The sequence below is a fragment of the Diadema setosum genome, chromosome 16 (assembly GCF_964275005.1).
Source record: "Diadema setosum chromosome 16, eeDiaSeto1, whole genome shotgun sequence".
NCBI lineage: Eukaryota > Metazoa > Echinodermata > Echinoidea > Diadematoida > Diadematidae > Diadema > Diadema setosum.
Window position 1 is genome coordinate 36,440,671 of NC_092700.1, and position 27,493 is coordinate 36,468,163.

A 27,493-nucleotide genomic window follows, 5' to 3' on the forward strand; every position below is an offset into this window, starting at 1 on the left:
GGATTTAAGTGATATACTATATTTCACAACAAATGTTGAATAATTTCATCTATATTAATTTAGAGTTGTTTGTTTGGCAACACAAAAAGCATAACGGTTGTTCAGTCACCAAAGACATGTGCCATGATGAGAAGCAATTTGAATAGGGTTTACTGCTACACTATGAGGAAACAGCACTGAATCCAATAGGTAAAATGGCCACTACAGAGAAAGCAATTGTATTATATGTGTAGTGCGGCATGTACCTAATATACAAAGATGCCTAACCACAAAATTTATCATTGTTAAATACACCATCAACACAGCCAAAGAAACATACAATGCTAAACTTATCCTAGTGAACATAAATTGAAAAATAAAGTAGAAAGGAGACAAGACAATATATTGTTTTCCAATAATCTATAAGGTGTGATAGATTTCGACGAAATACACCGGCCCATAAAAGTTGTTCATCACCAGCTGGCAAACAGTCCATGACTCTTTTTGCGTTTCCTGTGTCTTACTGTTTTTCACAAAAGCACATTCTCTCTGTATGGCTGTCCCACAACTCCAGCCCAGCTTTACATGGGAACCTTCTCCTCTGGCAGGGGCTGCTCTGGCTGGGGGTCCGGGCTATGCTGGTTGGCTGTACTCTGCAGGACATCTTCAAAGCTGGACTCTTCCTCTTTAGTCCCGGACACTTTGGTCTGGTCAAGCAACAGGTAATGGTCAGGGCAGAGGGAATGTTGGGGGGAGGGGAGGAGAAAAGGCAAATGTTCTTAACACTCATGATGTTCAATACAAAGGCAAGTGAAGCTGTATATTTAATGACAATGGAAGATTATGGTATAAGTCGATAATTACCAAAACTAGAAATCAAATATAATTGACTGTATAAGAAGTGCAGAAACAATGACAAAAAAGAATGAAACAAATAAAGGGTCATATCCACCACGGCTTGAAATGGTGTTTAAAAAGGGTTATTCTTTCATATAGATGGAAATCAAAAGATTTCTGTAAAATGCATTAATTTCTTTTTTATAAGATCAAATTTTCATAAAAGTCTATGTCATGTTATCATTGGCATGATTACTTAAATAACAAATGGCTCTTTTTCTTGATTCTGATGTTAAGAAGTATCCCACTGGGAGTTTAAAGACAACAGGAAAAACATCTTTTCGTCATTTGCCTCTTTCAAGTTCATAAAAATGTTAACAAATATTTCTCATCAGAGAACATGCACCCCTTTTTTTTTCAATAGTAAAGTTCTTTGACCTACCTTGATAGTTGTTGCTGTGTTGGAGACCTTTTCCTCAAAGGACTTAAAAGCAGTTGACTCTCGAACCTCGCCTAGCTTCTTGGTCACCGCTGAGCCGAAGCTGGAGAAAGCTGCTCCCGTCTTCTGGCCAGCACTTTGCAACCCAGTCTTTGTCTTGCTGTACCTGTGGTGTTTGAAAGAGAGAGGCAGAAATTGGGGGGGGGGGGGCAGATTGTAAAGTCTGTGATTTCACGCAACAATCTTTAATAAGAAGACAAGATTTTGCACAAGAGTGTGTATGCCTGATACGTCCAACTTTACGGTTTAGGTTCACAGCCTATTCCTAAACTTTAAGTTTAGGTTGAAAACTTAACTTTCGATGATTAGCTTTTAGTTTAGCACCGTGTGGATGCACTAGAAATTTAGCAATCTTAACCCTAACTGCACGGGGGGGGGGGGGGGGGGAGCCCCCCCCCCCCTCCATACATTTGGCGATTGCATCGCGACCGCTGGGAATTTCAGATTCTCGCTTCATGACTTTTTCCCCTGAAGTCTTGCGCACATTTTGATACCACATTTGTCCATATCGGACCTACATAGGGGGTGTTATGGGCCAATTAGTATGCGCATGTCATTAAAATGGCTAATCGCTGCATATATTTGTGTACAGTTACATACTGTCAATAGACCAAATTTAGTTTTTATCCACATAGATGATTCAAATAACTCTTATCCTTCCACATGATTTACTGGGCACTCTTAGAAAACAATTAAATACATAACAAATGTTAACAGTAAAAACAAAAGAAATAAAAACATTGGAAAAACAAAAGAATAACAGTGATATTTTCACTTTTTGAGACAAAAAACATGATTCTGTAAAGTTAATTTCAAAAATGTTTTATGAGTTTGGCAAATAACTTGTTTGATTTTTCTCACATTTCTATACTTTTTGTATTCATTGATTTTTCTTATATTTTGCACGCAAAGTCACATATCAGCTAATTTTCATTTAAAAAATCATAAATTTACATAAATTTGCATAAATTATACTTCAAGTTTACAATATCAGGGACATTAGAATAAAGTTGAAAAGTATGGTAGTGCCCATGGGTCCTGTAAAAGGATAATTTTACTTCCAGTTTCATTTTAGTACGTCATACATTTCAAAAGTATGCAAAAATTCATAAGTAGTAAATTTGCATATTAATAGTTTATGCAAATCTGCTGTACTCATAAAAACAGATAATTGATTTATTTCACATTTGGGAAACATTATTCTTCATGATTACACAGTTTTCATATAATTTTGTACTTGTTTAGGCTGAAATTATGAAAATATCCCCCAAATGCATAAAATTTGTGTATGTATTATGAATAATTATTTAGCTAATTATGCAAAATTTTTTGCATAATTGATTAAAACAAATTACACCATCAGATTCAGCATGCAAAGATCTATCAGCATGCAAATTTTCAAGTTCATCGGACATTGCGTTTCCAAGATCAATGGGGGGGGGGGGCCTCCCCCCCCCCCCAGTATTTTCATGGAGTCAAATAGCCCAGTACAGTAAGGGTTAAAGTTTAGTCGATGATTAAAACCACGAGAGACATCTTAGGGTTTACGCTCTCTCTCCACAAGCCACGGGGAGTCCCCGCTCGTAGTTTCGCTCCATGTGGACATAGCGTGAACCTCGCGTCTCGTTCGCTGCGCTATTTTGTGTGGGCATAAGGTCATCTGCACTTCCATTGTAATCATCCAGTGGGGCTAGCTTGTAAATTTAACTTACAACAAAAGTTTAGGTGCGCGTGTGAACCCTTGTCATGAATTCACGAGTGGAGCTAATCATCAACAGTTAGGTTTTCGACCTAAACTTAAGTTTCGCAACTGCATGTGAACGATACTTCTATGAATCTATCTGTTAAAAGGGTCATCACTTACCTCAAGCCACTAATTCTAAGAAGTCACTTTACTGGATGAAATTTTGTGCATTTTACAAGAGGTCTCTTTCCTGCCTCAGGTATTGCCATAGTCAGAAGCTCAACAAAGAAAGGAAAAGACAGATCAAAGTGTGTTTCCTGACTCCAACTCAAAGATGAGAGAAATTGTTTCAGAAAACATTTAAATTGGTATTTAGATACAATTGTAGACACTAGAGAATATAAACAGAGGCCAAGAAGAGATTTAAAAAATGATGAGTGTTGATTTACTCTAATATTGTCTTCAATTCATAAGATGACAACAATGATTTCAAGCATGTAGCAGTTTACAAGATGATTCATATATCTCTAAATATTTCTGGAGTTGTGCTGCTTTATACTCATATATATACATTTGCTGTTGGTTTTTTTTTTTTTTTTATTGACAATGATGTACAGGACTCCATAATGAAAACATCATGTTTTTAAAGATAAAACATGGCTATTGTCACCACAAATCATTATTTTGCTCCATGTAGAATCTGAAATTGTTCCAAAGAAGTGATTTCCGTGTTCACACATAAATGTAGTTTCCATAAAGAATTTTAAATCTACTTGTAAAGTGATGTAAAGTGGTAAAATGTGAAAGAGAGCATGTTTCTGAAAATGTTTACAAGCAAAACAGCATGAAATGAATGTGTGATTCCTACTAATAACATTGTTAATGCACTAGTAATAATGGTGGTAAAAATGTTATCACGTCTGATGTGAATGATGGTGTGTTGAGGAAGAGCAAGCATCCTCAGAGGGGGAAAAAAGACAAACACCTGTTTATAAGCATCAGTCAGAGATAAATGAAATAAATTGGTTAAAGAGAAAAATTAAATCATGCATGCACAAAATATGAGAATGAAATCAGTCTACACATTCAGAGTGCACAGATATGAATCAGTATGTTGTAGTCTTAATCTAAACCCTATTATGACCAGCATGCGTTTTAGAGAAAAGTTTAGAATTCAATAAAGAAAGATGTTATTAATTGAGAACTCCAATTCATTGCGCCTAATGTAAAAAAAAAAAAAAAAAAGAGTAAGTCCCCAAATATAGGATACTATAGAACATTTTCAGCCACCAGAAAATTTTTACCAGGTTATTCAAATCCAAGGTTGAGGCTATCATATAAATTATGTCTGACAATTTTACCTGATCTTCAGATGGTTTTGAGAGTCATCACATACGTCTACAAACATTCTGTACTTTTATGAAAAATGAGTTTCAACTACATACATGATTGAATTATAGTCGGGTGAAGTACAGGAGAACTACAATGAAAATGTCATCATTATGCAAACAAACATACCAGCCTTTAATCACAAGAGAGTCTGAACTTGTCTCTGTTCTACCTCCTTTTTTTTTTTCTTCTTTTTTTTTTTTCTTTTTAATGATACAAGACTCTCCACATTCTCAAAGGTTTTAATGCATTTTACTGGCAGCATTTTATCCCGTGATTAAATAAAATAAAATAAAACAAACAAACAAACAAACAACACATTGGCATTGGTGCATGCCATTACAGTCAATCTCAACAGCTACATCTGGGTTAAAAACAAAACAAAATAAAACTGAATAAATACCAAAAAAAAAAATCAAAATCAGCAGCAGAAAAATCACATATTCTTTTTTTTTTTTTGCTTCAAACCACTTGCTGAAATATTTTGTTCACATTTGGAGTCTACTACTAGTAATCAATCATATACATGTAGGATACAGAACATGACTCAAGATTTCTTCATTGATCTGGCCCCGTTAATTTCTATAGATTGATGATTCAAAGATGTCACAAATCAATGCAACAAGTAGCATTTTCTTGTTTATAATTCCTGATTTATTACTACTAAATGAAGTTTTCTTAATCCATAATAAGTCCTGGGCACCATTTCATGAAAGTTGTCAGCCCTGATAAGTTGTCAGTCTCTGACAATTTTTAACCATGATAGTATCAGTCAGTGAACAGGTTGAGAGCTAGTCAGCCAATCAAAACCAAGTCTTTTACTGAAATTGTCAGAGACTGACAACTTTCATGAAACGGTGCCCACATGTAATTTTGTGGCAGAAATCTTCTTGCTAACATTAAATTCACCTATTTGGTGATCCTGTCCTACATCACGGAAAGATAAGATGAAATTTGATTACATCATTATTAAATTTGCAATAAATCAGGAAAAACCTAGCACAGGTTTGCCAATTAATTACAGACACATGAATTATATAATATATCAATTTTTTTTCTTTTTTTTTACATGAGTTGAAAATCCACGGGTCAGTTGGAAATGTACTGATTCAGTGGCCTTTGATAATTCTGCAACCAACATTTTAAAAGGAAATGGAAAGAAGACCAAAGTACAGCTAAAATGAAAGAGAAGTTTTCATTTCACTTTTTTTATGAATACTAAGAAGAATTGATAAGAATTGAAATAAAGCATCAAACCAAGGACACAATGTTTCTGAGGCTCCATGGGTTAGACAGTCTTTACACATAACGTATTTGGCAGCAAAATATGTCGCTACTTCAACTCATCAATTCTTCTTAAACATACAGGGCATTGTGTTACAGTTTGCATCAGATGGGACAACTTACATACCGTATGTTACCTAAACAGATTGACTTTCTAGTAACATTTATTGGAAAAGCTTCCAGCTATGACTGGGAATGTTCAAACACCAATATCACAGAGTTTCTCCTTTCTTAAACTGCCCATTGGATTGTATTATATTAAATATAATACAATCCAATGGGCAGTTTAAGAAATCACTAGCATAAAAATGTTACGATGCAGATCTACAAATTTTGTAGATCTGCATCATAACATTTTTATGCTAGTGACATGATGAATTAATCATTAACAGAGAAAATTTATAGGACTAACCCTTGAAGAGGCAGAATATCAAGCCCAAAATAGGACTGACTTGCAAGGGATTTGTCAGAAGAAAGCAAGGGGGACACTTACATTACGTAGTTCTGAGCACCTAAAGTCAATTCTTGTGGACTACAGTCTAGGAATGAAGCAAGAATTTACATAAACCATCTTTGCAGATGGAAGACATATGCTGCAAAGATGGCAGCCTTTTTATATTTATAAGAATTTGGATTTTGAATGGCTTAAATGAAGATGAATTGTACCCTACATCATATTTCTTGAATTTTAAACATCTACAGACTAAAAAGTTTGAATAAGGGTGTAAAACATAATTTATTTCGAAAGCATTCCCTGTGTTAGGAGTATTATATCAGTATGAAATGATAGAAGAAAATCACAAATAAAATAAAAAAAAGAAGAAATACAATTAAAAGTTGGTGTTGAACATTTGATGGTTTGTGTTGTTACTGAGCCAGCATGTGAAATTTTCACATTAGTCAGGCAAGTTAAAATATCATGCTAGAAGCATTTTGATAAGCTGTTAGCAGCAATTCATTATTTTTTCTTTTGTTTTCATCATGCAGAGTATGCAATGTAAGCACAAAGTACATGTAAGTCAACATACTGTGAAGTTCAGGACCATAATATCACTATTTTGACTCAACACTCTTCTTTAATAGCTTTATAACAAAAGTTGGCAGATTGGTCGGGAGAGGAAAGGAAACTTTCTTGGTACACATGTATGTTCAAGTTTAAGATAGAAAGAAACATCTCATTTCTCTTAAAGATAATATTAAGTTTTGGCATTAGATGTACCCCAAAAGTTTCCCTGAATTTCCTTGTCTTAGTTTGTGTTTCAGGTTAAAGTACCTTTCATATAACTAACACTGTGAGACTTACTCGCCCAAAAGTGCTCTAAGCATGTCTTAGTAATCATGCAATAATGGTTTCGTACCAGAGCCGCCGCCGTACTGCGGCGGCGAGGTAGTACACGTATTGTGCGAAACCATTATTGCATGATAACTGCGACCAGCAGCGTGCAGCCCCATACGCATACTGTGTAGCTAACTGCGACCAGCAGCCCCATACGCATAGCTAAATGGGGCTTCGCATTGTAGCTTACAGGATCATGAGAGATTTAGTATCGCGGGTGAATATCAACTTAAAATCCAAAAATTTCTTCAATTTGAAGACTTACCAATTAAGTTGAAGTATTGAAAACATGCTTTGGGCAACGTTTGGTTTTGCCAATAGTCCCTTTCTGTTCAAATTGACGACTGAATGTGACTCGGTCGAGAGGACCTTGGGAGAGCTACACTGAATTGACGGCCAGCGCATGCGCACACAAACATCTTATCCGTTCATGGATTTGAAATTTGTTCGCATGTGATGTGTGCGTATGCGCTGGCCGTAGTAATCAGTGTATGTAGCTCTCCCAAGGTCCTCTCGACAGAGTCACATTCAGTCATCAATTCGAACAGAAAGGGACTACTGGCAGAACCAAACGTTGCCCGAAGCCAGTTTTCAAGACTTCAACTTAATTGGTAAGTCTTCAAATTGAAGAATTTTGTGGATTTTAAGTTGATATTTACCCGCGATACTAAATCTGTCATGATTCTGAATGCTACAATGCGAAGCCCCATTACGCTATGCGTATGGGGCTGCTGGTCGCAGTTAATTGCATGATTACTAAGAAATGAGAGCACTTTGGGGCGAGTAAGTCTCACAGTGTTAGTTATATGAAAGATACTTTAACCTGAAACACGGAAATTCAGGGAAACTTTTGAGGTACCAAAACTTTTTATTATCTTTAATTCCGTCATAATATCAAATAAACAATTAATTCTGGAGGTCGTGCAATGTATAGTGTAGTTCAACTTCAACATTAACCTATCCCTTTTTATGTATGATAGTAATACAGTTTTCTCAGAGTCTATCTAAATGTAAACTCAACTCCCACAATCTGTCAGTTCCACTGCTAATAACTGATTGAACATAAGAAACTGATCTGACACTGATAAACTGTGGATGTTTATTTAGATCTCAGCATGACTTTGTCTTGTTATGTTTGCTGTATTAAAAAGGGCAAAGAAATAACATGAAATACAGAGAAAACTGGAACTTTGAGTTCAGAATATCATGCTTGAAGTATTAGAATCTTTCACTTCCATTGTTTGTTGTATTCAGTTAAGTTGACTGGTGTACTACGGCCGTTCACTGCACAGTATGTTGTCTTGCTCCGTACATTAACACTGCATTCAGGTGAATAAACTTTCTCTACAGATGTCACTTTTGATATTCATGAATATTGTTTTCTCCACTCAAACACACTTACAATTCACTCTGAGTGATATTCGAATTCCACTCTTTTACTTTGGCACTTGTCCATGTGTACCTATTAAGTAATGGCAAACCAATAAATTACAAGCTGAGCCAAAAATAAAAGCAGATTTTAAGAAAACATTATAGCGGCAGAGTTTAGAATGTGCTTGCAGCGACACCTGTATACTACACAAGCATCAACAGTTGTGCACACTTTGTAACTGCATCCCCTTCCATCATGCCTGTATTCATCCAGCAAGCAAAGGATGTGTGTGATGTGTCCAGTTAATACACGTTATTTTGTTAGACTATAAAGGGATCGTAAAGTTTTGGTTGAGACCTAATTTTAGGTTTCTAACATTTTTTGGTGAGATAATGAGAAACCTCTCAAGAAATATGAAAGAGCATGTAATTCTATGAGGAATTCAACGTTTATTTGATGAAAATTGGTTTTGAAATGACTGAGATATCCAAAAAAAAGAGTGTTTCTAATAAAGTGTGGGACCCACACTTGATTACGATCGCTTTGTTTTACTTTGTTTTTGGATGTTTCAGTCATTCCAAACCCGAATTTCATCAAATAAACGTTGAATTCCTCCTAAAATGGTATGCTCTGTACTATTTCAGAAGTGTTTTCTTGGTATCTCGCTAAAAGTTAAAAGCCCAATTCTCATCTCCACCAATACTGTACCATCCCTTTAAAGTACAACAAACTGAAACAACATGCTTGCCAAAGCTGTCATCAAACATTATACTGCAAATGTGCAATCTGCAAATTGGCAAGTCAGTATGATTAATGAAATGTGTGGTATGTTTCCTTCCCCCCCCCCCCCACGTAATTCAGAACACTACTTCACAGATGCATGAAATGATACATTGCACAAATGTAATCAATTAATTGGTCCATTCTTAGAAACATTACTCCTGTCAAGAGAAGGCAGAACAGAATGAAAATGTAAAGTGAAGATACAACTGACTTGGACCCCATTTAGAGTCCCTTTTCCCCAGTAGAGAACCTCTGGAGGACATGCTATGTAGACATAAACCAGATTTAGAACTGAGGTAACCCAGCAGTCGGTGAAAATGATCCCCATTTAGAGTTAGTTCCTTGTCATCTAGCATGAAGCATGTATGTTTATCCGCGAGTTTCTCTTCAAGAGGCAGGCAGTTCTAGTGAGCGCACTAACACCACAGACAGTGCAGGTCACTGAACTGCACGCCATGTTTACCCCGTGACTGTTAAGAGTCCCCTCCACTTTTGCTGACATACCTTGCCTCAAGGAAAACTACCAGCACTACGAATTGTATACTTTCAACTTTATGTGACAAACGATGGCTAGGACAAGATTGATAACAAACTAGCGATCCAACATATTCATGCCAGCCCATGCACCACACACACCCACAATAAATCTTCAAAAATCCTCAAACAGCACACCAGTTGAAGCCATGCCAACATCTTCCTCTTTGTTTGTTTGATTGTTTGTCTGTCTGTTTCTGAAACATCAATTCGTGAAAACATAATCAATGCACCGCATCAGTCATTTCAGGAGACAGAACTCAGTCAATGTTAATTACAATGTATCAGTTATGTGATCAGCTCGCAAAACATGCCATGCTTTGGGCATGGAGAAGATGAGCTGGGAGGGTCTAGCGGTAAGAATGGGATGGGAGGGGACTGGGGTAGGAGAGGGGATGGGAGGGGATCTAAGAGTAGTAGAGCTAGGGGATGGGAGTGGTCTAGGGGTAGGAGGGGGATAGGATGGGAGGGGTCTAAGGGGAGGAGAGGGGATGGGAGATGGGAGTGGTCAATTCATGAAAACATGAGAGGTGCATGGGAGGGGTCTTGGGGAAGGAAAGAAGTGGGAGGGATCTAGGAGTAGGAAAGGAGATGGAGGTGATCTGGGGTAGTGGAGGGGATGGGAGGGGTCTAGGGATAGGAAAGGAGATGGGAGGGGTCTAGAGGAGGGAGAGAGGATAGAGGGATCTTGGGGTAAGAAAATGGAATGTAAGTTGTCTAGGGGTAGGAAAGGAGATGGGACAGGTCTAGGGGTATCTGGGGGATGGGAGGGGCCTAGGAGCAGGAGAAGGGATGGGAGATGGGAGTGTTCTGGGTAGGAGAGGAAATGGGAGGGGTCTATAGGCATAGGAAAGGAAATGGGAAGGGGTCTTGGGGTAGGAGAAGGGTGGGAGGTGGTCTAGGAGTACGAGAGGAGATGGCAGGGGTCAAAGGGGTAGGAGATGGTAGGGGTCTAGGGGGTAGGAGATGGGAGTGGTCTAGGGGTAGGAGAGGAGATGAGAGTGGTCTAGGGGTAAGAGAGGAAATGGGAGGGGTCTAGGCATAGGAAAGGAGATGGGAGGAGTCTTGGGAGGAGAAGGGTGGGAGGTGGTGTAGGAGAAGAAACAGGGATAAGAAGGGTCTAGGGTTAAATACTGGAATAAAATGGGTGATTGGAGGGGTCTTGGAGTCATACGTCATATACTTGTTGCAGTACAGTTGCCAACCTTCTAAATAGTACTGCAGTATTCTGAGGCTGGTTGAATATGCATATTTTTGGTTGAAATCTGTATTTGTATCTTTCCTGCAATAAGCCTTGTACTAATACTATTCGGGAAAACACTATTTTCTACGAAACCTGCAATGATTGGCAAAAAAAAAATAATAATAAAAAAAACATTATGAAATACTCATAAAAATGATAGTTGGTATCTCTGCAGAAGAGATGGAGGGGAATAGGGGTAGAATACTAGAAATTCACTTTACAAAACAATTGATAATTTCAATGTCAAAAAAAATGGATTTCTCTGCATTTTGTTTCTTCATGACTTTAACACACTTTATACTAATGTTTTACACACAAAAAATCCATCATAAACAGATATCAAAATAAACAATTATTTGAAAGAAACTCAAATTTCTGGTTGCATATATAATTCTGTTTTTGTATGTTAACAATGCGAGCTTTGTATGTATGGAAGTTTTTTTTTCTGCATTTTTGCAGACTTTGATGTATATTCAGCACGATGATGCTTAAATGGAGTTTACATGATGAACACATCTGACAGTTGAGGGCGCCATCCACAATAACAAGAATAAAGTGCTCACTTTATGTCATGTACCTGTACAATGTAGCTATACACCGGCACTGCAATGACTGGATAGCACTAACAATGAATAGTGATAACAAATAAATACTGTCAACAGTTACCCCATCCAAATGAAGCAATATATCTCATTTTGCAAAATAAAATATAATATAAAATTATGCATGGGTGTAAGAATCTGAATATTGATTATTCTTATGACTTTTTCACTAATATGATGGTGATTTGTACAAGAGAGGATAAGCTGCACAGACTATGAATACTTGATGATAGTAACATCAATGATTTGTAACAGGAAAGCATACTACCCAAGCCATTGCGAGAGAGTCCCTTGTCATAGAGATTAACAAAGGATAAATTGCTTGAAAGCTATGCCATTTTTTTTTTTATTTTTAAGCGAGGGAATCAAACCACACGTAATGGGCATTCACACTGTATCTAATATCTTAAATTTGAAGCCAGCCATGGGTTTCATTCCAGAGGACTATTATGTCATGTAACCATACAAGATGTTCGTCAATGAGAGGAATAATTACTGGTTGTGATAATCAAGCTATAATGCAGAAGGTGAAATTCTATATGAATAATGCTGATAGGTAAAACTCTTAACCCGTTGAGGACGAGTCCCGAGTATACTCGGGCAGGTGTCTATAGGAAATGCGTGTTGTAGCAAAATCAAACCGTCCTCAACGGGTTAAAACTGTCATACAAGAGCATGTGTTTCGCTTTCTCTTATTTGTCTCTGTTGTTTTGTAACTTATCATCAAGCACATTTATTGTCCCTTCATATCAGCTCTCATATTTTAACTTTCCACTAGCTTTCATGTGTTTACCTGGCTATCTCTACTTATTGCCTAAAACTGATGTGTGATGGCTTCATAATTGTTAGTCAAATAGCAACTTATATCACAAATAAAATTATGTAGTGCCGTTAAACACCTTGATATATTTCTTTAATTGTTTTGTTTTACTTTCCATTACCTGTTGCGGTTGGTGATTATCTGCAATTTGCAGAATCCTGTGGGTTGGTATACCTTACTTTCTTGGTATCAAATGCTTTAAAAAATAAATAGGCTTGGGAAATTAAGACTGCCTGATTTGATTTTGGGTGCGCACTTTTCATACTTTCCCACCAGTGTTTAAATCAAATATCAGATTTCAACACCTCAACTGATGCAAGGATTTTCCAGAGTTACTGAAAACTATGCACAATTTTGTTTGAGTGCGGGTGCAGCTTGTTATCAGGCTGTGACGGCTCCACTACTTCACCCATGCTCTACGAGGATTCAGAAAATGTGGAGAAGAGAAATGGATGCAGTGAAGATGAAGAAAGTACAGACAATATGCACTATGAGACAGGATGCTGAAAAGAAACGCAAGCGGTGTACATACATCGATGACGATGTGACAGCTTCATTCCACTCGGAAAATTTGTTCGACGTGTTCACATACCTATGGGGAGGAGGGTCAGAGGTTGTTAGATAGCTGTGGCACAATTACACTGTATCACGCATTCTAAAATCATAAAATGTGCCCCCAGAAAGTTTTGCAACATTCACTCTCTACAGGATGGAATGATATCATTTTCTGAAAAAAAAAAAAAAAACTAAATAAATCATATAACATTGTATGTGTACGTCTAATGGGGAATGGGTAGAGTTGTATAGTAATCACAGTGCAGATCTGACACTCACACAAGAAAATTAATACAGAAATTAATTTTCTCTCATCTGATTCTGAACCTGGAATGGAGAAGTTTACAAACATTTAAATGTCTTTACCATATTATAAATATACAGTAAATGTGACACTTTTTACAACAGCCCTCTACAGATCTGCCTAAACAGGCAAAATGTCATGTCTGGCATGCATGCAAGTGATGTCAGAGAATTTGAAGTATCAGGAAAACTAACCACCATTAATCAGAATGGTCTGTTCTACAGTTTCTTGTGCCATTTCTGATATCTGAGTTATTTCTAGAATGACTCAGAGACTGATTAAAAAACTCACAATCTCTGTTTTTCCCCAGCTCAGGATACAGGGAACAATCAACCCACACTCACAGTACCCCGATAAGGTACTGTAATATCTTTATCATTGCATAATAAACTCAATTCACACTAAATCTCATCTTATGAAGACCTGTCATATGAGAACATGCCCATGCAACCTCTGTAAGTAAACTACAATTAACCAATCACTTACCAATAGTGGGCTTGCCATGTATCGACTCTAAACACAATCACACATTTCAGAGTCTGTGGGTTAACCCGTTCCATACGGGAACCTGGTGGCCTGTGTATTAACTCTATGGGCATTTTAGAATTCAGTACGGAACGGATTAGTCAGGAATCCTCACTGAGGTAACTTCCACCTGATACTGATAAAACTTGATGCCTGCACTAAACTTTTGACCCTAATAAAGGCAACTACCAATGGAAAGCCCACTTTTCTCTTCAACAGGCATTATCTGTCTTCATTAAGTGCTCAATCATGGTGTGCCAATGCATTACGCCAATTTAAACATCTCTTTTTATTGCCAGTTTAATGCTTTTATTTTCTCTTTTTCCACAAATCAAGACATACATTGCATCTTGCAGGAAAAGTGGTGAATTATGCAAATCCTTTATCTTTTTTCTTCCAAACCAAAATTCCTCAATTATAAAAAAAAAAAAAAAAAAAAAAAAAAAAAATTATTTACAATTCTGGCAATTACTGATTACTGTAAGCTGTTATTTTTCTGAACGAAGAGGTCACACAGTATTACCTTTTCGCGAGATGTTGTTTACAAAAATTGACCTTGACGCTATCATAAGGGCAGTATTAGCCTGGCGCATGGCAACATTTTCGTGTGTAGTTAAATTCACAATCCAACAGTGATTTGCAAAATTCAAGAAAATCAAACTTTGTCAAAATAACAGCTAATAGAGTACATCAACACAATTTGATTTCCCCCCCCCCATGTGAGTGTGTGTGCAGGTTTTCAGTGTGTGTGTGCATAATATGTGACCCGCTACAACAAAATGGTCCTAAAGTCGCGCACGGTCGAAGCCGTGAAAATCGAGTTTGAAGTTACAGCATCAAATTTGGTCAAAACTTACGATTTTCTGAATTTGACATATTATTACAGTCTGACATGTCTTCTATCATCTGTCGAAATTTTGAAGCAAAATGATGAAAGGAAAGAGCAAAAAATAGCGTTTTTCTGGGCCATGTTTTTTGGCGTTTCAACGAAGCAGAAACTGGTTCGAACATTTGGATTGAGCGCCACACATAGTCTCCGCCCCTAACAACGACCAGAGTGATCTCATTGGTCAGTTTGCTGCTTGCCGCTAACCGAAGCGTGAAGCTCGCACACTGCCCAGTGGACTGGTGCGTGCGGGCGGGTTGCGCTATGCCTAGCCGCTTCTCCTGACATCCTGGTCACTGATTGGTCGGTGAGGAGACCGCCGACGCTGTGTTTGAATGAACATTTCGGGGGTTGCTAGGGCTTAACTTCTATTGTCCGGAGGTGAATACTGACTTGCGTGTCTCTTGATTGTGATTGCGTCCCAAGGAGAACTTTTAGGGCGCTTTTCTCGAAACAGTGATTTCCCAGACGACTTGACATGCTCTCTTTTAAACATCGATATCTCCGCAGCCGATTATTCTTATAAGACGTGTTATATATCAATTTAAAGCAGAAAGATTAGGAAATTGTGTCATGCAATTTTCAAATAATCGACCTCGCCCGACTTTAGGATCATTTTGTTGTAGCGGGTCACATATGTGACCATGCACCTCAAAACAAACAAAAAGTCGCCAGACATGAATTTTTAATTAAGACCATATTCTGAAAGAGCCGACTTTAAGCTTTAAAATGATGTATAACTCAAATCAAATGGACTCTCCTAACCTATCTAAATATTGGAAAGAAAGCACAAACTCAGGAAATGTGTGAACTGAGAAAAGGGGCTTTGAAGTACAGTGTCTATTCAAGCGCTTAATCTTTACCAAACCGTGCTGGCTGTGCGATGAATAGGACAAAAAAACAACAAACAAAAAAACAGGAAGTAAACCACCAGAGTAACAACAATGAAGGGATTATCAGATTAAACTGAAATTAAGCATGCCTCATTAACACATTCTGTCCATAATTAATGCCAACTTTCAAAGCAGTAACACTATCCTTTCAAAAGTTATTAGAGTTGAAAGTGAAGAGTGTGGACAAGATTTTTTCAGAAATGAAAAAGGGATTCTAAAGACACACCTAATCACACTATTCTACCAAAAATGTTCGAGATAAACTGCTAAAAAAACACACTTTCCTGCCCGTTTTATGATACCAAATTTTAGCATAATGTAAAAGAAGAACCGCTCTTTCAGAAAATATGAAAAAGTCAAGTTCGGCTAGGTTGACCCATTTCACTTATTTTCAGTCCTCACGCAAAATCAGTGTGTGCGACTTTATGTTCGTTTTGAGATGCACGGTCACATATATGGATGTTTGTTTATAACATGATGCAGGTAGGATGATACACAATATTCAGGGAGGCACTGGGGAAGCAAAGGGGTGCTAATTCCACAGACTGTGGATGGCAAGAATACCCTTCTGCTTCTAACGTGACAGCTCCCACAAAGAAACTTACGCGCTGGACTGCTTGAAGTTTGTCCAACCTGTTTTCATATCATTTTTGAAGACGGCCACCGGTGTGATACCAAGAAGACGTCTGATTTCCTTTGCTCTGATTTCTTTGGCCCTTAAGGTTTGTCGCAGAGCCTCGATATCCAGCTCAACCTATCAGATACAGACAGGAAAAATAAATGAGTTTGTTAACCCGCTGAAGACAAGTCCGGAGTATACTCAGGCAGGTGTCTATGGGAAATGCGTGTTGTAGCAAAATTAGTCCGTTCTCAATGGGTTAAAAGTCAACTAACATCTGGAAAATAATGATATTGATGTATCAACAAGATTTACTCATAATCCGTCAGAAAGATGATTGTTTTTTTCTGGGGGGGGGGGGGAATAATGGGAGGTTTTTAAGTCTTGCACATTTTTGCTTGCTCAGAAGGTACTAGTATATGATGTATGTTTGTAACTTGAAAAGAAATCATCAGTATGGCTACTCAGTTGTTGGAATCACTATTTGACTTTGTATCAATATCACTATTATCTATGTTCATAGTCGTTTTATAATGAATTTAATATTGGAATGACAGACAGATGATGTAAATTAGGTTAATGTTAGAATGAAACAGGGCTACAACATAGCATGGCATGGGAAGGCTAGCCTGGCTTGGGTACGCATGTATGTACCTACCGGTGGGATTTGGGAACCCCCGTACCAAATTGTGTGCAGTTGTATCAATGATTTCTAAAGTATACAGACATACATATGAAGTATCTTAAATGGAGTCGGCCGTTACCGATGAGTGTACGTTGTACGCTTCCATGCGCAACATATTCTCTGACAGATTTCATTAATTTTTTTTTTTTTTTTTGTCTTGTTTTTTAAATTGACAGTTAAAGGGACTGTACAGTACTGGTTGAGGTGGGGATTCATGTTTTGAACATTCCTAAGTGAGATATTCTAAAGCCTCTCATGAAATATGAAAGAGCATGTAATTTTAAGAAGGATTCAACGTTTATTTGATGAAAATTGGTTTTCAAATGGCCGAGATCTCCAAAAAAGTGCTGATAATAAAAGGCGACATGCCACAACTTTATTAGGATCTCTTTGTTTCACGTTGTTTATGGATATCTCAGCCATTTCAAAACCGATTTTTATCGAATAAATTTTTGATACCCCTTAGAACTGCATGTTCTTTGACATCTCATAGAGTGGTTTCTGAATATCTCGCAAAACATTAAAAGCTAAATCCTCACCTCGACCAGAACTGTACACACCCTTTAACAAGTACAGGAAACACTGAGAAAGGATTGTCATACATGAAAACATAAATCTTATAAACTGACATTCACAACAAAATCATGTTACTGTGTCGTAGCACAGAATGTCACCTCAGCAAGTTCTGTCTTTAGTCTTCCTCTCTCCGCATCATCTATGGACAGGTTTTCACTGATGGGACTAGCCAGCTCACTTGGGGTGCTCGCTGGGGACTGTTCAAACAGAGGGGTTGAGTCACCTCGCCCTCCTGACTGCTCATCAGAAACTGCAGGAAAATATGAACATATTATAAACATTAAAGGAATTGTATAGTTTTGGTTGAGACCTAACTGATTTTTTTTCAACATTTTTTGGTGAGATAATGAAAAGTTTCTTGTGAAATATGAGAGAGCATGTAATTCCAAGAGGAATTCAAAGTTTATTTGATGAAAATTGGCTTTGAAATGGCTGGATATCCAAAACAGAGCAATTGTAATAAAAGGTGGGGCCACCTGTTATTATTTGTTTTACTTTGTTTTTGGATGTCTCAGCGATTCCAAAGCTGATTGCCATCAAATAAACTTTGAATTACTCTTTAGAATCAATGGTATGCTCTGTACTATTTCATAAGCAGTTTCTCGGTATCTCGCAAAAAGTTCAAAGCCCAATCCTCATCTCCACCAATACTATACTATCCCTTTAACAATTAAAATTCACCCAGTCTACAATGCTTCAAACAGCAAACTCTACTATGAAAGACGATCACTATCTTTTATAGAGACTAGTACTACATTTATGTGTATATGTAGATCATAGATTTCCATTTCTTTACAGTACTATTCCTGTAACTACAATGTACAGTACAGTGTTTAATGTCTACATTCGGAAAGATCCACATGGCAACCCATATTAGAAACTCTGAAATCATTGCTCATGTTGCCCTATAACATAGAACACAGACTTCTCTTCTCTCCTCAACTTTCACACTGTAATCTGGCTGCACGATTCACACACTGCATTACAAATTCTGTAATCACATGATCCAGTCACATGACTTAATCACACAGTCTTGTTACAGTGTCATGATTCACTACAGAACACTTCAATAGTCAGCCATTGACTGGAAAAAAAAAAAGAATCAATTATAGGCTCACGCATGTTGAACACAATAATTCTTTGCTTTGAGTATATAAAAGTAGTTCCTGTTGCACCGCCAGTAGCTGTCACAGTTTTCCTGGCACAAAGTTGTAGCTCCAAACACAGAAAAGCGTTGTTTTTTTTTCAGCAGATCATCTAATCCAATGGACCTCTAAAAAGAATGTAGTATTCATCACTTCTCATCAGTGCATACAGTCAGATGTCTCCAACACTGTCAAAATCAACTGCTGACATACAGTCAGTGTATGTGCAAGCCTCCTTGATGTACTGTTGCCTTTGACAAGGAGTTGTATGTAGTCCGGTTCATACAAATTGTAAATTGCCAATTGCAACCAGTTTTGAAACATAAGATTCACTTGATACTTTCCAGTCAGCGTTCAACAGCTCTCATCACAACCTATAGGCTTACTAGTCCCTTCCAGATGATGTGCACAGAGCGAGCTGTACAAGCGCCTACAACACAGGCTGCCAGTTCCAGTATGAGTACATTTCACGATCTACCTTCCCAGTACAATGGATGTGTTGGTTTGTATATTTACAGCTTTTCATCTACCTCCTTCACTCAGTAAACCTCCCATTCATCCACACAAGGTAACTGCCTATTGTGTTATGACTCATATCCCCTAAATATAGCCAACCATAAAAAAACAACAACAACGAGAGAGATACATGTATTTCAATACTGCCACTGTTCACATTCAACATCCTGTGCCTGTGAGGCACTTTTATGTGAAATGATCCGAACAATAAATCTTTTACAGCACTTTTATATCTTAATTACTAAATTGACTCGGGTTCATGTTAAGCACATTGTACAAACGGTACTTTCAAATTGCTGCATGGCAATCATGGAATTGACAGTGACTTTACAAATTGCAATCACACTCACTTACTGTATCATCAATTAGCATAGGCTAAGAGCCAATCAGTCTACCACTTGAAAGTTTTATGACAACATTGTTTCATTGTCTCCGTCTATGAGCCGATGTATCCCAGGCCGCAAAGAAAACTAAACATTAATCATATAGCTGTAGATACTAGCCAACACACATTTAACTGCCATCCACCCAGACAAAATAGAGAAATACTTAACGATCGCGATCCCACAAGATTTTTTACCTCTGTCCTGACGGACAAAAATATCGAAATTTTTTGCGAATCGCGATAATTTGTCACCAAAACTGTGCGTGCCTGAAATCTACAAAAATGGTGACTCTTTTCCTTGCATTGGTGAGCTGTTCAATCGTGCCTGTTCAGAATGACCCCTGCGATGAGTATGATCTTTTTTTGCCCCCGGAGTTCACACACTCGTCACGGTGAGAATTATCATGCTACATGCATTTCTGAAATTCCTTAATAGTCAAAAGATTTCTTGGAATTCAGATCACAATGCTGAGCACGCTATTCAGTGGATTTTTATGCCCTTAAAGGCAAAAATTTTGAAATTTGGATCCGATGCAAAACTTGAGATTTTATCAAGCTAATTTTTGTTATAAATGTGCAATGTGAATCCCACTATAAGCATTGCAGAAAAATCAAAATGTCCATTTGCAGTGTTTATCGTTTAAAGAAAACATGCGAGGTCCCCAAACACTCTGACAGAGGATTTTTTTTTTTTTTTTTTTTTTGGTACCATTTGCTTGTCTGAATTAATTTGGGTATATCACTCAATTGATAAAATTGACAAATTGAACTGTGATGACTTTTTAGTTTACTGCAACCAATATCAAACAATTGGGAGGGGAAAAATAATGTTTTGCCTGACAACAAGTTGTAGAATTAAGATCACAAACAGCTTGGCCCTCACCCAATCAGAGTCCTTCATTTTGAGAACCCAGAACCTTTCAGTTTATCCCTCGTTGTAATAAAGCCACTGCAGTTATTTTTTCCACAATGCACGACCTAGAGTGGCTATGACATGAACATAGCACTGCATGTGTATGTACAAGAGCATTAAACTTGCACCTGTAGCCATGAAGGCAAATATCAAAGACATTTTTTTTTTTTTTCCTGAGCAAACCCATGCCATACTCAGGACAAAGGGTATTCAAAAGTGGGTGCCCCATATTGGACAAAAAAAGAAAAGAAAAAAAGAAAGTAAATGTAATGTAATGTCACCATGCACAACTACTAGACCCTTCTCATTCGTCATCCGGCAGTGAATCATTGTACAAACATGTACCCAAAATGCACGTGACTATAAAACCAAACAAATCAAATACAAAATATGAAATTCAATTCGTGATCTAAGCCAGGACTTGGCTAGTCTTTTGCAAAGACCCTAATGTTAGCACAGACAGCTGATGAGCAGAGCGAGCCCAAGCTAACTGAATCAAATGCAAGAGCCTTTTCAGATCTGTGAATGCAGAGACACCAAACCCCAGCCATTTTTTATACAGGCCTGAACCCCATTGCGAAATGGAGACTCCGATTGCACGAACATGCGCACAATACCGTAATGCCCCTTGCGACGAGCTTCTAGATCTTGGGAGACTGTAGATGCTCTCTGATGCTATACAGTGTAGCCTTATTTCTGAACATACATGACAAAACTATGGGCGAGTTGGATAAAGCTTACCTTTAAGCAAGAGAAAATACATATGTGACCCGCTACAACAAAAGGATCCTAAAGTCGCTGACGGGCGAGCCAAGCATGGTTCAGAAAAAATGCTGTTTTCAGGCCTTTCCTTTGATCATTTAGCTTCGAAATTTCGGCAGATGACAGAAGATACATTAGAGTACAAAATTATGTTGAAAACAGAAATCCGAACGTTTTGACAGATTTTGGTGATCTGACTTCAAACCAAAGAGTATAGAGCGCACGCAGTGCGCTAAGAGGGAACACTCTCCCGATTTTACACGTAAACGGGCGTAGTACGCAATGGAGCCCAACGGCGGCCATTTTAGGATGCAAGCCGCTGGATCTTCCGGAGCGTATATTACGTGGCCGTATGGAGAAAATTCTGCCTCCCTTTCATTTTCTTCTTTTTACGGGGCATACAAGGTTTCAGATGTATGTAGGACCTTGTTATATCATACAGAAGCACAATTTCTACTTAAGTATGATATAAAATTGAAGAAATGCCTTTTTTTGTTCCAAATTGTTGTCCCTCAAAGTTCCAGCTAACTAATAAAAGTATGTGCAGGCCTTGCTAAAACGTACTCACAAAGCGCTTCTTAAGTCTCCCTCTCCCCCTCTCCCTCTCTCTTCTCTCTCCCCCTTTCTCTCTCTTTCTCTCTCTTATCAGGCCCTGTTGGCTGTAGACCCTATGTAATATTATTCGAATGGTATGAATATCGATTCCATTATTCATATTTTTAGGTCATTCTCTTCTTTTGATAATAGATAGGATATTGTGGTATATACCATTGGTATACATTACCATATTCTCCCCGAGACTCTATTTAAGGAACGCAATTTCCTAATATAATAAACTGGATTTTCCTTATCATATTTTAGTCATAACAAAGAGTTATATGTTTCATGGTCAATCTGCACACATAGTAAAGAGGTGTTGATCGTTTGGGTGATGCCTATCTCCCGGCACTCCCCCCCCCCCCCCCCACCCAAAAAAAGAAGATTTTGGCAGCCTTTCTGTACAAAGCCTGCAATGATATAGTAAAGATATTACCTGTATTGATTATTATAGGGATGAGGGTTTAAGGGGTGACCCCTCCCCCCCTCTGGCGAGCAGGGTCCGCTTGAACAAGGAAAGGAAAATAAAAGTTAAAAAAAAAAAAACCTCAAAACAACAACAACAACACCAAAATTTCCAAATGCAACAGAAGAGTTAATGTTTGAAAATTATGTAAATCACAACCAAAAAAAAAAAAAAAAAAAAAATATATATAATCTCTACAACTGTCACAGGTTGATTCTCCGCCAGTAGGCGGGTATTCCCCCCTTCTCCCCCGTTTCCCCCTTCATCGGCGTTACAGCTGAAAATCTTGACTCCAAGAAACGACTGATACCCCGTTTATACTAAGGAAAAAGGGGGTTCTGAAATCCCCTGTAGCCGCTTCGAGCAGGCTTTCAGCTCAGTATAAACAGACAGAATTCAGAAAAGGCGATCCGGTCGGGTCGGGTCGGGTCGGGTTCTGAAACCTCCTATGGGGGGAGGTCTCAGAAACCGCTATGTAGCAGGCTCGAGGAAGTTCGACTGCAGTATATTAACGCAAAGGGGGTTCGAGAAGCCGCTTTTTGGCCGACCCAGAGGTAATTGCTGAAAGTCATCTCGACCAATCCCCGCTGCAGAAAGCCTTTCAACTGGCACACTGTCACTCAAAAGCCCACGCCATAAATCAAGAGGGGAGGAGAAGGTTGGGCCTGCTAGGGCCTGATAGGGTCTGCTTTTGGCGAGCAGTATAAACAGACAAGAGGCTGGTTTTTCAGAGTGGGTTTTCGAACCTCCTCGAGCAGGCTCTGAAACCCGCTAGCAGTATAAACGGGGTATGAGAGAGCGAGTCAGGTAGGAACCATGGACGTCTCATTTACTGGCGGGAGGACTGGTCTGGAAGGGTTTTCAAATCTCTTTTTTTCCCCCAAGAATCAGATGATGGATTTTAAGATGATTTTGATCAGTACAAAACCATGAAACAATTACAGATTATACTCTTCTTTTTACTGGTTGCATTTCTCGTGATCCTATTGCGAGAATATTATACCTCTGAGATCATAATATCTCTATCACCATATTATACATTCCATTCAAACTGCAGGTTTTAAAATTACCAGTGAGCGCTATACATCCACCCCATAGACTCACATGGTGAAGACGCATGATAAGAGGTGACAGATGTACAATTATTTACCTCTTCATATCTTATCAATAGAATAATTTTTCTCATTTTTGATTGAAAACATTTGTGTGTGTTTCGAAAGATTTGTAAGATTTGTAAGATTTTATTGACTCTATATCGACCTCCTCTTGGGGTATGAGAGTACAAACATATTTACAATATATGAATACAAAAATATAAGTGATAATGTACATGTACATGTGAAAATAACAGATATAAATAAACATGTTTACAAAACAAGGTGTAAAGAACATTTAACTACTCTACCACTACGTGTACACACATTCACATCTACTTTACTTTCCATGAAAAGCGTGTACCCAGATTTGAATTTCAATATTCAGTAACAAAATAATGCAAAAGCTTTCTTGTGTTGGAGGGGGTATCCCTATCCCACACCTTCTGACCGTCTCGACTCATTGTGTGCATGATCAAGAGGTTCAAACAAATTTTGATCAGTAGATGAGAAAATCACTGAACAATCACAGACTTCAGTTTATTTCTGGACTCTTATTCTTCAAAATACTTTCATTTATAGACAACCGACAAAAAATGGTACTATACTAATTTCATTTCAAAATTTCCATATCATTTCACCAAGAGCACATCCTAAAAGACATAACTGACATATTCCGCAACACAAATCCAAGAAGGATGATGCTGAACTTGGTTAATGTAGGTCAGAGCAAGTCAGTTGCATACTTAGGCACAAGGAATATAAAAGACAACACTTCCGCATGCTGATGGCTGATTCATACGTTATTTAAACTTGGCAAAAATACAAAAGTGAAAAAAAGTCTGCTCTTTAACCCAGTTTTGAACCATTCATAAAAATTTCATTATGGATCTGTTTTATTTTGTCCACGGAATATATTTCACCATGGGGATAATTAGTCTATATGTGAGAAAAAAAAAAAAAAAACCACGGGAGACTTGAAAACATGAATGACGGAGCTGAAATTCTGTCCACGGCTCAAACTGTGTAACTGAAGGTGGAAGAAAGAGAAGAAGGAAGAGGAGGAGGAAGAGGAGAAGAAGAAATTGAAGAAGAAGAAGAAGAAGGAGGAGGAGGAGGAGGAGGAGAATAAGATGAAGAAATAGAGAGAAGGGGGTCAGAGGGAGAGAGAGAGAGGGGAAGAAAGTCCCCTCGATATGATTATGAGCTCCCCACGTCATTCTGTACTATAAGCACTACTTGGCTTAGGACACAAGTAGGCTTGCATACGGTCATAAATTAGCCGGCGAACATTGATGGATTATAGATTGGAAATTTAGTTAAAAACATCATTCTTCAATTCTATTTCATAATTAGGCAGGAATTCTCAAGATGCCATAATAAGGTCCTGAATTCATCTTTTATCCTGTATGCCCCATGAAATGAAATGGAGGCAGAAATACGCCCTCTATCGATCACCCGGCGGTTTGCATCCTAAAATGGCGACCGAGCAAGCCCATTAGCGTACTACGCAAAATCGGGAGAGCGTTCCCTCTTTAGCGCACTGCGTGAGCTTCTATACTCTGCTTCAAACTTGATTTTCTCGGCTCACCCGTCAGCGACTTTAGGATCCTTTTGTTGTAGCGGGTCACATATTTTTTTTTTAATAAGCGAGAGACACACAGCTACACGATTTACAGTGGGAGAAATTCAAACTCAAGCAGGAGAGTGGGAGATTTTGAGAGTGGCCTCAAAATGGGAGATCTGCCGAAAGTGAGGAAAGTTGGAGTCTCTGTGAATATGAGTATTACTTGCACTATATGAGCCAATAGAAAGCCTATCCAACATGTGCACCACACAACACCTACTTGTACATGTACCGAATAATTCAGAATTGAAAAAATTCAGTCAGTCACTTCAACCAATGGAATTGTTTAAGATATATGCCCATCAGCCACCAGTGTAAAATGCATTATATGCATGACCTTCTTTGAACAGACTTCTGCAGATTGGTAGAGACTTTTGTTACACAAGGCTAGTGGCAAAATTTGCTATTAATTCAAAGTGAGTGACTATTGAGTTCAGCAATGAGACAGAATTCCATAAAAGAAATCTCATCCCCCCCCCCCCAGCTTTGTATTCCACCATGACAACCCTCTACTTGTAAATACTACATGTACAGTGAGAAAGCCTTGGACAAAGGCTACAAGTAGGACTTAGCCCATTCAGGGCTCACACCCATAAATATTTCCCCATAGGGATGTGTGTTAAAAATCAAATTTCAAAAAATTCTGTAAAATAGCTGGGAGAAATGAGATGTTTCAGCTTCACTAACCTGGATAAGTTAGATATACCCTTTCATCCATCAAATTCTCAGGGTGGATAATTCAGTTCAAATTCTGTCCAGGGGTCCGCAAAGCCAGACTACGAGTTCTTGTCACTCAAAAAAAATCACCCATTTTCCGTACACATACCCAATGAAATATAGTCCCCTCAAATTCCACCAGAAAAGCTTTCATCTTCCAACCAAAATGCAATTTGTAGAGGAATTCATACTCAATATCTACAGCTATTCAGTTTTTTGCCAAACTACATCATTGATTTTTAATCAATTTTTTTCTTCATTTATTTTGGTATCTTTGGTACGAATTTGTGAAGGGGTCTGGGACAGTTCATTGTATTTACAGGTGTGAGCCCTTCAGAACTCTTTCAGCATTGCAAGGGGGGGGGGGGGAGAGAGAAATGGACAACACCTACATGTACATGTACTCAACTTTGGCCACAATGACATGAACGACTTCTGGGGCACATCTATTCACTTTAAATACATGTGTAAGCAATGTGTAGATTGCATTTGAGACCTGAGTTGTGCAAAATTAGGTACCCAGACTTTGCTGCTTTTAATGCTACTTGAATCAAACCGAGTTGAACTCTTGTACAAATTATTATTTCAAATCACAATGCATTTCATACACAATTGAGAGCTTTTCAAGAGAGCACACCAGCCTTCTACTGCTTTTACTTTACATCAAGAAATTATCAATCACATGATGGATGAGATAGTTTGGCTGACTTCAGTGATAATATCCGTGAACCTTGTCTCTTCCTTTGAAAACTGATTGAATCTATAGAGAATGGGTTCAAGGGAGGGTTGATTCGATGCACTTCCCCTCCTGTGCTGTGCGTGAGTCAAATGCAGTGATTTCTAGATGACTGTTTGGTCAAAAGCTGATGTTCAAACATAGGAAAACTGCTCCGAGTGCTCAAACATAAAATATCATTTGACCGACATCTAAATCTTGAGAATTAGCTTCTACTTGCTTAATCTGTTGTGGACAAGCTAATTTTGCTATACAAGTGTAACATGTATTTCCTATAGACATCTGCCTACATATATTCAAAGGTAACATGTATGTAAAAAAGGGAGAAAAAAACTTGCTTTTTGGAATATAACCTTTTTTAGGAAGAGAAGAAGTGGATTCAGCTGCAGAGGAGCAGGGTGTCTCCGGTCCTGAATCTCCATCTAGGTCTGGAACTAAGGCTAGATAAGTCTGATAGCTGGGGGCATCCTTCAGGGGAGATTTGTACCCATCTTCCGCCTCCCATTCATTACCTTCCTCCTGGGAACAGTAGCCATCCTCCTGTGGGGAGGGCAAAGTGGGCGTGGTCCCTTTAAGAGGTCTCTGGCCCGCCTTCTGCCTAACTGGTGGATTCCCATTCTCTGAAGTCATTGATGAGTTCTCCATCTCTAGGAAGCTCCAGTCGGCATTACTGTCGTCAAAGTTGTAAAGCCGGTGATCGAGGATTGGCGAGTGCGTGTGTGGACGGGGAGCAGCAGTCTGTATGGCAACATCACAGGTTGTAGAGGGCTTGGTGGCCATTTCTCACGACAACATCTACCAGCTTCAAAGACGAACGGCTGACCACTTGTTGTACACTAGGCATTATGGCAGATGAATCCAGTGTAGCAAGGAGCAAATGCCAACATTGATCAAGCGGTAACAAAGACTGGTACGTATACCACGACAAGCTGAGCAGCTGTGTCCGTGAACCGTGACGAGTTTATACGCAGCACACCTGGCCGACTCTCATAAAAAAAATGAAAAAAAAATGAGAATAATAAAGACCTGTCAAAATTATGCCAGCAAGGAGAGATCCATACGTCAGTATCTGAGCAGCTTTGACTACCAGTAGATGTTACTATCATCTGACATAATCACTCAGGCATTTC

General features: G+C 38.3%; 1 protein-coding gene across 1 annotated transcript; it reads right to left on the bottom strand.

The window, feature by feature from the left end:
• Positions 1–235: 235 nt before the first annotated feature.
• On the bottom strand, positions 236–27,143 carry LOC140240014 (uncharacterized). Its single transcript, XM_072319824.1, has 6 exons — positions 26,717–27,143; positions 17,504–17,655; positions 16,131–16,279; positions 12,895–12,954; positions 1,259–1,421; positions 236–686 (listed from the first exon to the last, which is right to left on the bottom strand). Exons 1-6 carry the CDS (start codon positions 27,141–27,143, stop codon positions 561–563), a joined length of 1,077 nt encoding a protein of 358 aa, XP_072175925.1. The 3' UTR covers positions 236–560.
• Between the last annotated feature and the right edge of the window lie 350 nt (positions 27,144–27,493).